Source organism: Tauraco erythrolophus, chromosome 6, assembly GCF_009769465.1.
Source record: "Tauraco erythrolophus isolate bTauEry1 chromosome 6, bTauEry1.pri, whole genome shotgun sequence".
Taxonomy (NCBI): domain Eukaryota; kingdom Metazoa; phylum Chordata; class Aves; order Musophagiformes; family Musophagidae; genus Tauraco; species Tauraco erythrolophus.
Genome location: NC_141470.1, coordinates 44408347 through 44425414, shown reverse-complemented (window position 1 = coordinate 44425414; position 17068 = coordinate 44408347). Strand labels below are relative to the sequence as shown.

Here is a 17068-nt window from a genome sequence, read left to right as displayed (position 1 = left end):
GAAATGAATGTGTGACTGAGTAATGAAAACAGTGAACAGGCAGGAACTCCTGGGTGCAGTGTAAAGTTTCAAAGACCACACAGTTCTAAAGGAAAATCCACAGCCAACTTCCATTTCAAAAATTATATTAAATATAAAATAACCAATTAATGCATTTACAGAAAAATTAAACCATTATGAAAGTAAACACTTTCATACAGTTTGCAAAAAACTGAAGGAAGGATTAAGTTAAGGCACAGTGAGTAATACAGTATTTTATACAGAGAAGTTTAAACCCAAGGCAGTGAGAGCATTTCTTATGCAACAGAGATTGGGGAGATGGGGGGGTGAAAACCAACACAACTGACATTAATTTCTTGGCAGAAAAGCAAAGCATTGTTCAGCTGTAAAGTTTTTACCCTTGAGCTATGTGAGGCTTTCTATCTCTGACAGTGTAAGAACTCCCAACAAGCTGTTTTTCTGTGTATCCCCCAGGTGTTGAACCAAGCTCTTCCTTGCAGGTGTTCAGGGCAAAGGAATGATTTTACACAGCTGTCAGCACCCTTTGTCTTATAATTCAAAAAGAGGCAAAGAACAGAGCATCAAGACAGATGGAACAGAACTGATGATTTGAATCTTCCTCAGAAGATTTTCTGGAGTGCTAAGGGCAGAGGAGAAAAGGAATTTGTGCTCTACAGGACACTAGTTCAGTTAGCGTGTTGTCTGAAATATGTAACTGAACCCTGCAAACCAAGTTACCTGCCCCCGATGTTACACCAGGCCACTTTGTTGGCAGTGGGACCAAGGCCAGGGACATAGGGTGACAACCCAACACAAATTTTGACTGAAGACAATTTTTTTTTTTTTTTTTAGAAGTCTCAAAGATGGAAGGAACATTTCACAGGGTAATTAGTGCAGGTTTGTGTTCCTTTACCTACCGTGATTCTCTATAAAAGTGACTGGAGCACTGAGATGATTGTCGCAAAGTAAACCATTCACCTTTTACAAGCTACAAATAGAATGACAGCCATTGCAGTAAAATAGCCTTAATTGATATGTGGGGCTACTTAAAAAGCTCCGGAGCTACCTGCATTTCACTCAGGCAAAAATAAAAATTACTACCACTGCAGCATTGCAACAAAGTGTTTTGTTTATTTAAGAAAGAGTCCTAAGTTTGGTTTTGTGATTTCTAGTTACTTATGTATTCTGTGCTAGCGAGGGGAAAAACATCTCTAATGGCACATCCCTCACTAGTAATTAAACAAATAGTCTGTTTAGGTTAATCAAGTACTCTGACTCAGGTAATCTATGTCCAAAAAAGTGTTCATAGTTCTAGTCTGGTACCATACACAGTGTCCAGTGCATTCAGTGTAATTTAGCAAGGCTTTAGTTTACTTCTGAGGACCATTCACATCATGTAAAGAAGTATTCAAGCAGGTGGGTCTCAATTCTTGGACTTGGAGTGAGAATATCTTAATGCTGATGCTCGTTCTGTACTGTGCTACAACACTGAACAGAGTAGCTGAGCACTATTAGCCTCCAAGAGTGCTGATACTTGTTACTAAGTTCTTCAGGATGTTTACAGCCTCCTTTAAAGTTTTGGGGTTTTTTTAATTAAAAAAAAAAGTCAGTGGACCTTTAAATCTACTTAACATTAAATCTAACATTATCTCTTGTGTTAAACAACAACAGAAAAAAATACATGCATACAACAGCGACAATAAATAGGGGAAAACAGACACTACTATAATGACTAGTGAGTTACAGGGTATTGATTCCTATCAATCTATTCATAGAGAGCTGAGTTGCAACCAAGGTGCAAATCAGAAACAGGTGTTTAAAAGTAGGAAACAGCACTGCATCTGCAATCCACAGGTGTTAAGAGACACAGCAATTCAAAGAAAAGACATTTTTACTTGCCTTACACAGAAATGAGCTCACACATTCAATTTTAGACCAAATGTTTGTAGTGCAATTTTCATTTTAACTGAAGTGCCAATTTGGCAGAATGCCTCAGCCTTTAATAGGCAGACAGACTGAACAGACACCGCCCAGCTCTCTCCTGATCAATAAGAATGCTAGAAGTTGTATGCCACTGAACAAGTATAATCCTATTTTTCCTGCTTCTTATAGCCAGATTGTGACACCTGACACTTCCTGTTTCCTTATATAGAGCTTTACACTTAAGGAGGGACTGGAACTACATCTTGTTTATTTTCCCCAGCAGACTGGCAATCTCCTTCATTTTCAAAGTTTACATTCACGAATGAAGTGCATGCTGTTGCTTCAGGCTGGTCTGTCTGGACAGGAGCTTCAGTTTGTGGCTTGTTCTGCTGCTCCTGATGCTGTCTCTCAGCTGCTTCCGACATCTTGTTTTCCTGTTCCTCCTCTTCCTCCTAAAAATAGATAATCAGATTCGTAAGCTACTCTTTACTATTTATTTACCACTTACTTAACATTCACTTTAAATACTTCTGTAAGAACACACCAGTTCCTACTACAAGGCAAGGACATTTGTTCTACTAGAAAACGGTCACTAGTTGATCATAACATGAAGAATATTCCAAAATTCCTATTATGGGGAAAAAAAATAGTCTCCAAAAGTGGAAGATTAAACTGTGTTAAATAAACACAGAAAAAAAATGTCACATATCTAGATAAGCAGTTTAGTCCATAGCAATAGTGATAGGTCTACCTTCTCTAAAGCTTTTTCAGCTCTTAATAATAAAGAGCTATCAAAAATAAAAAATAAGCAGTAAAGCCTTAAATATGTTTCCCATCTCTTCCAAATGAAGATTATTAAGTTTTTTTTGGCAGAAAGCACTGGCTACCTATCAGTTGTTTCCAGTTATGGTTTAGAACAAACGGTAACATTGTGCTCGATTTACCACTGTGCTTTGTTGAACAAGGTTTAGAGTGGGAAAGTATATTCCTAGCAGCCGCCTCCTTACAGTGTCCAGTAACTGCTCCATGCAACTTTCTCACACTGTTGACTTTAAAACGCATTGTACAAGAGAAGCAAATAGAGCAGTGGCCAGGACTCAGCCAGTTCTAAGACTGATGAGCTGGTAAGAAAAGGTTGATGGATAACCAAGCATTAATCGTGCATCAAATGAAAACTGAAGGCAAGCTGAAACAGAGGTTCTAAAACTTCATTTTAATGCTGGAATACAAATTCCATTTCTTAAAATACCAGAGAAGGCAAGTTGGGAGAAGAAGAATGCAAGAACCCTATCTCACACACATACCTCTTTCTTCATTCTGTAATACTCATCAATGGCATATTGGTATTTTGGTGTGCTTATCCCTAGAACAGATGCAATCTTTTCCCCAAGAAAATCACACACTAAAAGATAGAGAGGTTTACATATGATTAGAAGAAAATTCTTATGCACAGTTTTACTTTAAAAGGTATCATCTTTCCTGAACGGTTTTCCATAGTCCTACTTCACTCAAAAGACAAAACCAAAATCTGCTAGGCTAATCTACTTAGATGTACTTATTAGCTCAATATACTAGTTATTGTTCTTTAAGATAAAGAATCAACAAAAGGAGAAGAATATGGAAATAATTTAAAATCTAGATGGTAGTAGTGTTTGAATTATACTAGTTTTAGCTTTGGATCTAGGTTTGTTTTGCTAGGGGATCAGTTAAAGGATAAGCCTTAAACTGAACTTTAACTGAACTTTAAGGTTTGAAAATTATGAAAATACATGGCTACCAACTGTATTGGCACTTCAGTCTAATGGTACCAGCAAACTAGAGAGTTATTTATCGATATGTGCGTAGTTCAAGTCAGTAGCAGTTTTAACAATGTTCTGTGTTGCATACTAATGGATTAATAAAATATTTAGGTTTCAGCTGCCTCAATTTTCAAGCCAGAGGCTACATCAGCACTACTTTGCTAAAACAGGTAGTGCGCCGTCTGAAGTACGAACAGGTGGGCTTATGTCAGGCATTCTCTTTACCATGAAGATGGCTACAGCACTGATTCTTGAGTGAAGGCAAGCAAGAACTAAAATATGTTGCATTTCAAATCACAAATCTGCTCCAAGGATGCAAACAAGTTAGTCATCTTCAGGGAAAACAGGTTAGAACTTAGCAATTGAATGGTGCAATCAATATTCACAATAATTAATTCTATAGATATTCTGGCATCCAGAGCTCTGTGCAAAAGACCAGTTCAAATTACAAATGTAAGAGGCAAAACTGAAGTGGGAAAAACGAAGTACTAATCTTCAAATTCATAAAAGACTTCTGAAAAAAAGGAAAGCAGCATCTACCTTTGTGTATGAAGAGCAAATATGAAAAAGAATAGAATTACAGTGTACATTAGAGAAAAAGTGTTTCTAAAAACAAGGATAAGTGTTTCTAAAAATAAGTTAATTAATAGAATGGACTGCCAACAGGTTTTAAAAATACTCAAAATTAGGTGTACAATGACAGAAACTCCACAATATTTGTCAAAAAAAAAAAAAAACAATAAAGATACTTTACACCTTGGGAAGAACATAGACTAGGACAAGCATTTTTAAAACTTCGCAAAATTTTATGAGGTCCGCAGGTCAAATAACTTGTGCGGTGAGTTTAAGACTCTTGACAATAGTCTTATTTTTGTTTGTTTTGTAACCTCAGAAGTCTGTTGTAAAGCAAAAGACTAGGTGTATTCTTGGGATAATTTCTAGTTGTCTTCTTCATAAAACTGTCAGTTTAGCTACTTCAAACATCATTGTTTTCAGGTAACACGACGCAAAACAATTCCCTACAAAACCTAATAGAAAGCTGGTACACTCCGTTGCTGATACCATCCTATCTCCATATGGAGAAAAAGGGGGAAAAAAAGTGTTCAACAAAAGGGTATTTTCTGTTCGTTCTTCCATTCAAGAGTCGTTAATTGAAAGAGAAATAAAAAAGTGCCTGAGGCAAGAGAGAACATCTCCATGGATTAAAAACCAGGTTCATTCATACTTCTGAAAAAACGGCCAGTAGCTCAGAAAGATGATTTACAGTCTGTCAAAGCGAGTCTCAATATTCCATTACCGGTTTACTTGGTAAGAATTAAATAAAGCAATACCTGACAAGGTTGACGTGGCAACTCGCAGCATGTGAAACCACAAGTAGGGTCCCCACGTGAGCGTTGTCTGTAAGAACAAGAGTAGTGTGAATACGTATAGGTGTACGTTCATGGCACGTAATAATACACGCAAAAGCTCAAACAGATTGAGAAGAAAGATCTGCAACATTTCCTGTTCACCAGCTATCACAATGTTTTTGCTTTAAAATAAGTCTAGGCCAGATACACATGAAGCAAGGTATCACCGTAAGATATAATTATAACCATGGTTTACATCTGGGAGCATTTGTTTAACAGTTTTTTGTTTCCCACTCCCAGGCTCGGGAAATGAGAAGCATCCAACTCAATCCCACGGTTAACTCCTATAACTAGAAAGACCTTTCCATAATGTTCTGAATTCCATCAGGCCAAGAAGACAAGTGAGTTAACCAAGTAGTCTCTCATTACAATAATGAGAGAACTGCAAAAGACTGTTCAAAACCAAACCAAACCAAACCTTCAAATTGGTACCTGAGCAAGAGGCTGCTTCCAAGTATTTAAAAACAGATAACGAATTACTGCGTGGAACTGCACCTGAAGAACAGAACCAAGAAGAATGAGGGAGGGAGAGTTACTGCAGCTCTCCAATGGAGCGATGGACAGGGCTGACAAGCAAAGGGCCTGAGGTGATGTGAACAACCAGGAACACAAAAGAAACAAACCAGGGCTCAAGTGGGGTCACCTCAAGCGTTTGCATGGAAACGAGAAAGTCTCTCCGAACTGCCTGCACACTAAGGCACGCAGTGCGGGAAGTAAACACAAGGAATGGGAGATCTGCATGCTGTTGCAGGGCTGGGACCTCGTTGGGATCCCACAGACGCGACAGACAGCTCACATGAGTGGAGTAGTGCAATGGAGGGAATAAGGACTCTTTAGGAAAGGCAGGCTGGGGAGACGAGTGGAGGGAGCTACCCTTTGCACGACTATGGTGTCACAGAGGAAGTATTACAGCCTCCAGACAAATCAACAAACTTATACATAGGAACTGGAAGAAAATTTAGAAATTAATGGCCATGCATAGGCTATCCCCTTCACTAAGGAAAGAGGCTGCATCTCTTAAAAAAAAAAAACACAAACAAACAACAAGCCACATAATAAAAAGTAGAAGGGGAAAAGCAGATTTCAATCTATTGGGGAAAAGGCTGTAGCCTTTCACTCTTGTGAAAAGGCAAACTCAAATTTCTGAGTGAACTAAAACATACTTATAGTTAACAGTCTGTTGTACTCCGGCAAGCTTTGTTATGTATTTCCCCCTAGTAAAGATGTCTGCAGAGGGACTTTCCTCACAGAAGACAGCAATTAAATTGCCAGCTTTTATTAAATGAAACTCATTAGCTCCACTCAGTTACATATGTGTTTATAACTTGTTGCTGAAAGCTGTTTGATAGTAACCGGTTTCTGTGATCTTATTTAGTAGATATCTGTACAGAACAACAAATATGACTGTAAATAATACAGCGACTGAGGTTAGTTGGGATAGCCGCAGTATGCACATACACGAGCTATGAGACTTCAGTGCTTTCCAGGCACAGCCTCTGCAAATCAGTGCAGCAAGAAATCGTCCATCAAGCCAGAAACTCAAGTTGGGCAGACTGCTATATATTTTTGGCAGTGGGCATGGAAAATGTCCTGCCAAGGTAAAAGTGTAAGCAAAACCAGCTGCTATCCTGCTTGCACAATAGCACCTCCAGCTTTTCGATTATGTGCTCAGTTGGCAGACAAGCTAACGACAATCATTTCCGAGTTTGTTCAGTTGAAGAAGTCAAGAAAAGCACTGGAAAAGCTTGTTGCCACAGGTGCAAATAATGGCGTTGACGAGGCTCTGTACAATCCTTCATAACGAGGTGACAAGGTTCAAAAGCATTCACATGGCGCACAGGACAAACAAGGGCCTGCTGTGCAGCTGTACGCAAGAAGCTACAAGAGGCCCCTGAAGATTTAAAGTGAAAAGACAAGCTGAACTTCAATGTGACAGAAGTAACTCGGACACAGAATGTTCTGACACGTCTGTGGTAACACAAACGCAGGGAACATCTGAGGCTCGGCAGACACAGAGGTTCTGTCTGTTTCTGCTAGTTCCCCCATCACAACTGAAAACCAGTTCGGTATGTTCAAAGTGCTTCTAAGTTCAGCTTCATGGAAACCTCTGCTTTCTGACAAAGTCCAACCAGACACTTCTTCACCCCTGCCAAGCAGGTCGAGGGAGGTGATTCTGCCCCTCTAATCTGCTCTCGTGAGACCCCGCCTGGAATACTGTATTCAGCTCTGGAGTCCTCAACACAAGAAGGACATGGAGCTACTGGAGCGAGTCCAAAGGTGGGCCACACGAAGATGATCCGAGGGCTGGAGTACCTCTGTTATGAAGACAGGCAGAGAGTTGGGGCTGTTCAGCCTGGAGAAGAGAAGGCTCCAGGGTGATCTAATTGCAGCCTTCCAGTACCTAAAGGGGATCTACGGGAAAGCTGGAGAGGGACTTTTTACAAGGGTATATAGTGATAAGATAAGGGGCAATGGATTTAAACTGAAAGAGGGGAGATTTAGATTAGATCTAAGGAAGAAATTTTTCACTCAGAGGGTGGTGAGGCACTGGACCAGGTTGCCCAGAGAAGTTGTGGATGCCCCATCCCTGGATGTGTTCAAGGCCAGGTTGGATGAGGCTTTGGCCAACCTGGTGTAGTGGAGGGTTTCCCTGCCCATGGCAGAGGGTTTGGAACTAGATGATCTTCCTTCACAAACCATTCTATGATTCTATGATTATTAAAGCATTTAAACTTTAACCTGGAACACTCAGATAATACTGAATGCTGTTATCTAAAAAATCCAGAGAAAAATTTATTTCACATACTCTGTGTTCTGGATTCAACTCATTCTTGCAAAAAAATAACAAATCAAAACACAACAAAATGGACACTCCAGTCCAAGAATATTAATGAACTGAGTGCTGACCCGTAGAAGTACCAGAATCGTTATTTCAAAGCAAAATTTAAGACCCAGTTCTTTTAGAGAATTTGTTATGAGTGGCAGCAGTCCATTACACTGAGTGCTTTGGTTATCATACTACTAGGATACATACATGTTACTTCGCTTAGTAAGAAAGACATTGTCATTGTCTGCTTAGCTCTAAACCACAATTAAACCAAGGTAGTTACTGAAGACGTTTCTTTACAATATGGTAAAATACTTGGCTCCCTTAAACTCATTCAGAAACTGCCAGGATGCCAATACCAGCTGAGCTTTGAAAATTCATGATGCAAATTTTCTATTAAAAATATTAAATGTGCTTTTTCTAAAAATAAATTGGACCAGAAACTGCTATTACTTGCAACATACTTTTTTGTATCCCAACTGAGATAACAAGTTTTAGACATGCTGGTCTCAGCAAACTGACTATTTAATTGCTTTTGTAGAAATCCTACAATAAAAACATTTTTCAGGCAGCTGTTGGCTAAAACATCAAATCTCAGCTTGGACTAACATTTCTTCAATTGACTGGCTCAGCTGGGATACACGAAGCATGCAGCAGATCAGGTAAACTTCCTTAATGGCAACCCTTGGTCTAATCAAGTTTATTCTGTCAAGGTAAAAAGCAATGCATAATAAGGCATACTGTGCTCCACAATAAACTATTCTGGTTTGGGGGGTCCTGTTATTGAAAAGTGTAATAAAAATTAAGGATTTCATCAAGTATAAAAGGAGAATAAAGCAATCTTAACTGTGCCATACAATATACTTTTTGGTATTCAGAAAAAAATCTGTATCAGGAAAGCAGGAGAATGATCACAGAGAATTCCTGGCTGTTGTGCATGTTTGAGGGCTCTTTAGTTACGTGTCCATTTGTACAGCAGCGTGCACATCTCTGGCCTCACAACACATACATCAAGGCTCTCGAGTCTTCCATCACTGCACTGCAGTGGAACTCTTCTACTGAGAAGAAATGGCACAAAAAATATATTATCTCTATACAGATCTGGTGCCCTGCTAATTATAGTTGGGAAAAAAATTCTCTCCATATGCATCTGTGGCCATCTGACAGAATCTGCATAGCGGGGAACAGATCTGACTGAATATATCTGAATATTACCAAAATATTCAGCAAGTTACACAGTTCTTGCGCTTTGAGTCAATACTTACAGAGAAAAAAAAACAGCACTCAGCCAGGCAGCTTAACATCTACTCATTGTTCATAAGTGTAATACATCTATAAACTTCACCTGTGTATTTATACTGATGATATCCTACCTGCTCTCAGGCTAATGTTACTTTTCCTTGTACACAAGAGCTGCCTAATGAAAATGAGTGGTGCCATGAATCCATCCAAGATCAAATGTGGCAGCTTCACCTGTGAATCACTAGGAACCCCAATCCAAGCTGAATTCCCATAGTCTCCTTCCAGCTCAGTCCTCAAACTGCTCTTTTTCCTCAAGCTAAATTCATTTTACAGAGGGAAAAAAAACCAAAAAACTAATTGACAGTCCTTCCCAAAGCAAACTCCACATGGCTCACCACTTCTTCAGAAGAAAATGAGCAGAAAGTCAAAGTCTTCATTGCAGTCCCTCCAACAAAGCCGTGCTCTGCCATGAAGGATACACTTGTAAATAAATACAGACCTACTACTGTACAGTAGAGAGTTCCAACCACAACATTTCTTAATCACGGATTCCCAAACAATGGTGCAGAAGTCATTTCAACAGCAACGTCAAGGAGAACACAGAACACTGGTTTCTCTGCATGCAAAGACTCTTACCTAAAGCCTGTGTCACGTTTTGAGGTCAAAACGACCAGTCTGTATAATAATGTCAAGAGTTGCTGGGACTTTTGTATATAACTTTGGCAAGTACACCAGTTTGGTAATACTAAAGCCCAACCTCCTTATGTAAGGGCAAAGGTTCCTACAACTTTTGAATATATAACTTTGGTGAGTACACCAGTTTGGTAATACTATAGCCCAACCTCCTTATGTAAGGGCAAAGGTTCCTACAACTTTTGAATATATAACTTTGGTGAGTACACCAGTTTGGTAATACTATAGCCCAACCTCCTTATATAAGGGCAAAGGTTCCTAGAACCTTTGATTATATATATACATGATTTTATTGGTGACAGGATATAGATTCGTAGATAGCTGGTGATAGTGACTGACTACAAAAACAATTTTAATTGAAATACTGCAGTGATAATATAAAACTATTACTGATCAGTGATAATACCAAATAGCTAGTAAGATGTTAATAAATAAGTGCACGTAACACAGAGCTCTTACCCAACAGGCGTCCCTATGTGGGGGAGAAGAGAGGTTCAGCCCGTCGACTGATCCCGGACGTTTCGATGGAGGGGCTTCTCCCTAACATCCCCTCTGTCTTTTGCCATTTTATACCTTTTCCATTTCTTTTAGGTGGAGCTCAAGTGACTCTAGTCATACATAACTTTATTAGGATTGGTGTAAATTTCTCTCTTGAGGGGTGGTTGCAGCTCGGAGGCGGGTGGAGGTGTGATTTGGTAGCTAAAGGACATGATTTCACCATCACCGCTGAGGCAGTGGTTGTGATTCATATTCCTTGCTTCACCAGGCGCCCTTCATCCCTGATAACAAGGACAAGCCGTGATACCTCCGTACCACTCTACTCCCCATTTCAAGGATATTATGTAGGCCTTTCCTGGGAGCAGCAGCTGTGTCTCATCTCAGAGCTGCTCTGATATTACAGCTTATGTTAAGATGTTGCTGAATTTTGGGGGACAATGTTCTCCCATTCCCCTCCAATTTCAGTTATTTTCCCACAGCCTGGGAACAAACAGCTCTACACCAGCATCTGCCTCCAGTGTGCAACCAGGCAGGACTGGCTGCACAAAGTGACATCTCCCACCTGCTTGACCACACTTCAGCACATCAGGAAGGATCTGGCCACTTTCAGAGTCTCCACCTCTAGCTCAATATGGGCAACCAAGGCCAGAGAGGACCAGGAAGGGAACCACGCCGACAGGCAGGGAACAGAACTGCAGACCCACTTTACTGGAGTAAGAATTATCGTAGCAGGGTAGAGAGAAGAGGTGGCTGGGACATCAGTTCATGGGGGTGTCGTAAAAGAAACATGAGACTGGGGGTGTGGAGAGATGAAGAGATGGATGTGGATCTTCCCTGGGACTGACTGACAGAGGGCAGGGAGCAGCTCCTGTCTGTGCTGGCACGCATGGCTGTGAGCTTTGCAAATACGCTATCACTACGCAATAGATTGTCAGACACGCCAACAGAATAAAACAGACGATCAATTTCATTTTACCTCCAAGTAAAGATCGAGAATGCCTGACAGAAAGGATATGTACTTTAGTAGCTATAGTATAGACCATGGGAAAGAGCTTTTATTGTCGAAATTCCACTTGAATTCGAACCAGTAAATGGAAACTCCCTTCACAGCTTGAGCAACATCTTAACGGTTTACCACGCAGATGAACTTTACATACATGGACTAGACAGGTCCTTTAAAGCCTGTTTTTCATATATCATGAATGACACCAGTTTTCCTTTATTTCTGCAAGTCATCTGTTTCTTTCCCTTCTATACTCTTTTAATTATATCAAATTGCTGGTACAGTAACAATAAATTATAGGTTCAACTCTCCACTGTCACCAAACATAAGGAAACAAATGCCTTCCCTGCACGTTTTTTGTAAACAACGGTACGAATCAAGGAGACACCAAGCAAACATTATTAGAGGGGGAAATGCTGGAGAGGACAAACTAGAACCGTGAAGAAATACAATCCATTTCTAATTAATAGGGCTACTTTAGTGGAGGTGGACTCCAAGATAAAACTTCTCAGGAATACTTCTTACGTATTTCTCGGTCCCTAGAGCCAATCAGATTAAGGGAATCTTTAATACTAAATACTAAAACAGATTTGTGACGCAAAAATTAAAGCATAAAACATGGGTAGCTACCCAGTAAACCAGAAGTAGCCATTTATCAAGTAAAATACCTACAGGATCTACAGGCGGCAACAGGTCTTTTTTCTCTTGTTCATCTTCCTCTTCATCTGTGCTATATTCTTCCATTGTTTCTCCACTTGCAAAATGAATAACCCTCCTTGGAATTTTCTTCTTTTTTCCTATGACACCCAGCTCCACATTCTCAAAGCCTCTATCTGCATTTGCAAGTTGCTATAAAGAAAAAAAAAATCATCTCAAGTACATGCTTCTGGAACTGGAAAAGCTCCACCTTAAAAAACTTCATGAGATATTTAAAACATTTTAGATTGATTAGCATATACAATGGACACTTGCAGGAGCTTGGCTGTAGGTAAAAGATAAGACTGAAACTGATCTCGTCACTAAAAATAAGAAACATGTAAGTGCCTTCACTTCAGCATGGACAGGTTGTATTAAAAACATCTATTCCGAAAGAGCACTGCATTACATAAGAGTTTCTTGGCAGGACACTTTTTAAAAAATAATTTGATAACTACGTAAGCGTTAAGATTTAAAAGTATCGTTGGCTTTGGAATGAATAGTGAAATTAATCAAGTAATTCACAGGCCGTAGCGACCTCTTTGCAAGCTTAGACAGACACCTCTAGCACAAAGAGAACTGAATGATGGACAACTGAGCAGCCAGCCTCAAGCTTTAAAAAGATGCATCGAGGAATCTGCCTCTGGGGGCTTTCATCAGCAATCACAATTAGGACAAGGGACCACGCTAAAAGAACAACACTTAGTTTTGTGGCTAAGGACATATAACAAGAGAAGTACAATGTCTGGTTTTGTTCTTCCAGCTGCTGAGCACCACAATGCAGTCTTTGGGTCGCAGGCGTTCAAAAAATATACTTCTAGTTCAAAGGCCAACCAGTAATTCTTTAGGCCAGTAACTCCTGTGGCCAGAGAATTTTAGTAAGGTTTGGAATTGTATTTATCAAAAGAGTGCCTCCACCTTGGCAGAGCTTTTAGATATTACTGTAACAAATGTATAAAACTGGTTTTTTGAAAACACTTCTGTCCTGCAGAGAAGGACACAGAAGTTAGGAAATGCCGGCCACATGTTTTTAACGTACCACAAAAGTTTTTAAAAATGCATGAGCCTATGTAATTTAAAACCCTGTCATAAGGAATGAGATACGAGTGTATGCGTACGCAGAATTCACGTTGCATCAAATGGGCACATTCCAATTTTCTATTTCCTGTCTGTGCAACCTTAACAGTCTCTATACATCACAAATCAAAATTATTAATACAAATACATATTTTATTACATAGTTGTCAGACATCTCTTAACTGTTGCAAGCACAGCATCACCGTTCCTGTCTCTTACGCCAGATCACATAAATTAGCTTTACAACACAAACAGGCTCGGTTAACCGGGAAAGCCGGTGGGCATGGTAGAGAGGGGCAGGAGGGGGCCGTAGGGAGCGGAACGGCTTCCTTCATTCCCGGCACAGATTTTTCTCATGCCCACAGGGAAGAGGGAGGGAAGGTAAAGATCACATGCCGAGCTCTACAACGTGGAAAGGGAGCGCACGCGTTCATCGTCTCTGCCAGCCCTGGTACTGCCGCTTCTCAAAACTGCAAGTCATTTCAGCTTCCCCTAGCATTCCTTTAGCTACCCTGGCACATTTCTGACGTTTTCCTGGAGGACCTGAGCACAATCAAGTGGCAAGTTTTCAATGGGGTAATTCAGCTGAAAAGGCATTACACTCTCATGCAGAATTACATTTTCATGTAGAACGACAAAACAGACTGTCCGGGGCCCAGAGCACTCTCTCCACTGCATTTCAGTCTTGGAAACAGAGCAGGAGCAGAACAGCAAAGCCACAAAAATACAAAAATACAACCTAAGCACAGGGAGCGTTCTTTGCTGCCACTGTAGAAGTGGGAGCCACTTAACTGCGACTCAGCTCTGTATTTTTTGGAGCAGAGAGCACCACAGAATCAGCCTTTTATGAACATTTCACGCTCCTTTATTGGCCTCGTACAATGATGCCATTTTTCATGTTTAGTCACAGTGCTAAAGAGCACTATTTCTTGCAGCACAGCATCACAAATATTACTGTGATGAATAACAGCAAGCAACGTGAGCCTCTCCTTAGAGCTCCTCTAAAGGCACAGCCTCTTCATCTATTTTGGCTCGTTTAACTCAAATGCTTCAAATATTTTAACTTAGAAAAAAATTATAGTCCATATTTAAAGTTTAAAAAGGAGGCTTTAATTCCCTGCACACCCATCCCACACTCCACTTACACTACCTACAGTAAGCCGCTCTGCATAGCTGGTACTGGTGCAAAGTTCCAGACAAACGCATCAGTTCAAGACAGTAAGGATTCATCAAGGAACAATGAATCCGGTACACTTAGTAATCTGGTTCAGAGTCTTAAACCATTAAATAAAATAATACATATCAGTTGTTGCTTTGGTTAATACCTAGTCAACAACCTGGATGCAGGTTTTAGCCATCACTGTAGCATTTGTCCTTTCAATTGTTACATGCACAACATTAATAAAAGCCAACTGCCCCAGCTGCAAGCAGTAAGTCCAGCATCTGTAAATTTTATTTAACTTTCCAAACTGTGGCAATGCAGATCTGTTCTAGAATTGTCAGCTAGACTCACTTTATAGCTCAAATGTTACACTATTTATTTTTTTAAGGCTTTATGCTTTTGATCTTCCTTTACAGTTGTTACAAAGATTGTTTTCATAGTCCACCACTTTAGTCAGGTTGCCACCTCATTTTTTTCCACAGGCTTATCCCTCTCCAACACATTATATGACTCTTGAAAGACTCAGCATTTGTCTTAACCTCCTGCCATAAAAGTATTTACTTTGGCTTCTGTTCTGGCAACCATTAGACCTGAAGGCCAGTCACTCTTGAGCTTTCTGCCACACTAGCTAACACTCTGACGGTACTCTGTCAACACTCTAAAGCAACTTCCTTTTCTCCTAGATGCTTTGTTGGAATTTTTGTTGGCTTTATGCCACCTGTACTAACGTCACCTGTCAGGAAGTCAGCATCTGAAACTCCTGTTCCTTGTTCACCCTCTTTACACCCACTCTTTTATCTCACCCTTTGGCCAGAAACAGAGCAGGACACGTTTAGACGGTGTTGGTACAATACCCAGCTCAATGGCATTTCAGTCCACAACCAAAATGCCAAAATAAATAAACTACAATTAAGGATGAGGTGTGCCAGCACACCTGCAGGTAAGTTAGGAGAGCTCCCACAACTAATATTAGGTGATGCAATAATGTAAAGTTTCATCAAGGAGAGGAAGAAGAAAAACAAAAAATAAGAGGGAAAGCAGACTATTCACTTGAGCATCTTTTAACCTGTCAGGCTCAGCTTATGACCCAAAAAGCCAAAGTTTGTAATATTCGTTCTCCCTCGGAAAGATGAGTAATTCAACGTGCACAGATCTACTGAGCTGACAGCACTAGTTACGAGAAGGCTGGTAACAATGGTAAGTATTCCTACCCATGCCCTCTTGCCTGCCTTACAGATTTCAGTTGTGTTACTTTTTTTGGCTAGGGCTTTTTTGGGGGGTTTGGTCTGCATGACTTTCCATCCTCGTATTTCAACCGAAATTAAACAGCACGAGCCTTTCTGAAACAGAAGACAACAAAATAACAGAGTCAGAAGACGACTGTAAGGAAAGACACCCTGGGAACTAGGAGCCTTGGAGAGGCACCATCATGAGCGGCGGTGCAGTGCATGGAACACGGGGCGTGAAGCCGAGGCGAGGGACAGGAGCAGAGCTCGCCAGCTCGCAGTCTAAAGACGAGCTGGCGTCCCTCACCTTCTCCCACACCTTCGCCAGCCTGACAGCGCAGAGGAAAGCGGAAACCTGTCTCAATTTAATATTTATCAGGCTCGTTTGTACGAGGCATTATCTGCAGACACCTGAGACGCGTGCCCGCCGCGCTGTGATTACCGAGCGCTGGAAGGACGGACGGACAGACAAACAGACTGACCTCGTCCCCCCGAGGCCAGGGCCCCCGCACCCCGACACCCACCGCGGAGAACCGGCCCGCGCCGGGGACTCCCCGGCTCCCGCGCAGCCCCCGGGGGGTCAGGCCGCGGCCGCCACCCCCGCCCCGCCGGACCCCCGCGCCGCCGCCCGCCCCGCCGCGGCCCGAGGAGCCTCGCCCTCCTCCGGAAGCGGTCACCTCCCAGGCCCCGCTGCCGGCAGCGACGGGGGAGAGGCCGCTCGGGCGGCCCCGCTCCGCTCACCTGCTCAGGCTCCATGGCGCAGGCGGCAGCCGCGGGGCCGGCGGCGGGCGCGCAGTAGAGGGTGATGGCGGACAGCCCCTGCTCCATCCTCCCGCCCGCCGCGGCGCCGGGGGAGGGCGGCAGCGGGCCCGCCGCGGCCCAGGGAAGCGAGCAGCCGGGCGGCGCCGCCCGTCACACCGCCCGCCGGGGCGGCGCTTGCAGCCCGCCGCGGCCTGCGGGGCCGCCGCGCGCTCCCCCTCGGCGCCCCGAGGGGTGCGGTGCCCGCCGGGGCCGGCCGCCCTCGGAAGCCGCGACCCACACGGGGGAGACACCTGGTGGGTCCCCCGGGAGCGGGACCGAGCCGCTACCGGCCTCGGTCATTTCTCTTCTCTCCGCAGCCCGGCGGGAGACGGGAAAGAGACCAGAGGCAGCCGGGCTGCCCGGCACAGCCATACGTGCACACAGAAGGATGCCTACCCCCTCTGCGGAGGGAAAACTGCATGTTGTGGGGAAGTACACACGCATCATCTTCCTAGAATATTGTAAAAATCCATAAAATAATGGAAGAATATTTTGAGAAGTGCATGAAGTTAGTTGTCAGTATTTAAGAGTCCTCTCTGGAGAAGGGGCAGCTTGCTAAAACCTTCCAGTACGTGGTGTTGGCTCAGGCAATTCAGCACGTTCTAAAGGACAAGCCACAGAACAAGAAAGAAGTGCAAGCCAAGGGTGCCCTGCTCCCTGAGATGGGCCTGAGCGAGAAAATAACGTTTATTCTGAGCAGGCAGGGAAGTGT

General features: G+C 42.3%; 1 protein-coding gene across 1 annotated transcript; it reads right to left on the bottom strand.

The window, feature by feature from the left end:
- Positions 1 to 226: 226 nt before the first annotated feature.
- Positions 227 to 16383, bottom strand: FAM177A1 (family with sequence similarity 177 member A1). The gene is made up of 5 exons (XM_086613482.1): positions 16297 to 16383; positions 12067 to 12243; positions 5054 to 5120; positions 3228 to 3325; positions 227 to 2375 (listed from the first exon to the last, which is right to left on the bottom strand). Exons 1-5 carry the CDS (start codon positions 16381 to 16383, stop codon positions 2163 to 2165), a joined length of 642 nt encoding a protein of 213 aa, XP_086469608.1. The 3' UTR covers positions 227 to 2162.
- Positions 16384 to 17068: the final 685 nt, after the last annotated feature.

Bases quoted from the DNA above. Each gene is read 5' to 3' on its own strand.
- FAM177A1 (XM_086613482.1), bottom strand. From the start codon at position 16,383: ATGGAGCAGGGGCTGTCCGCCATCACCCTCTACTGCGCGCCCGCCGCC. The intron at 12,244-16,296 runs GTGAGCGGAGCG...TTTTCTTTATAG, and splicing joins GCGCCATGGAGCCTGAGCAG to CAACTTGCAAATGCAGATAG. The intron at 3,326-5,053 runs GTATTGCTTTAT...TCTATCTTTTAG, and splicing joins TGCCACGTCAACCTTGTCAG to TGTGTGATTTTCTTGGGGAA.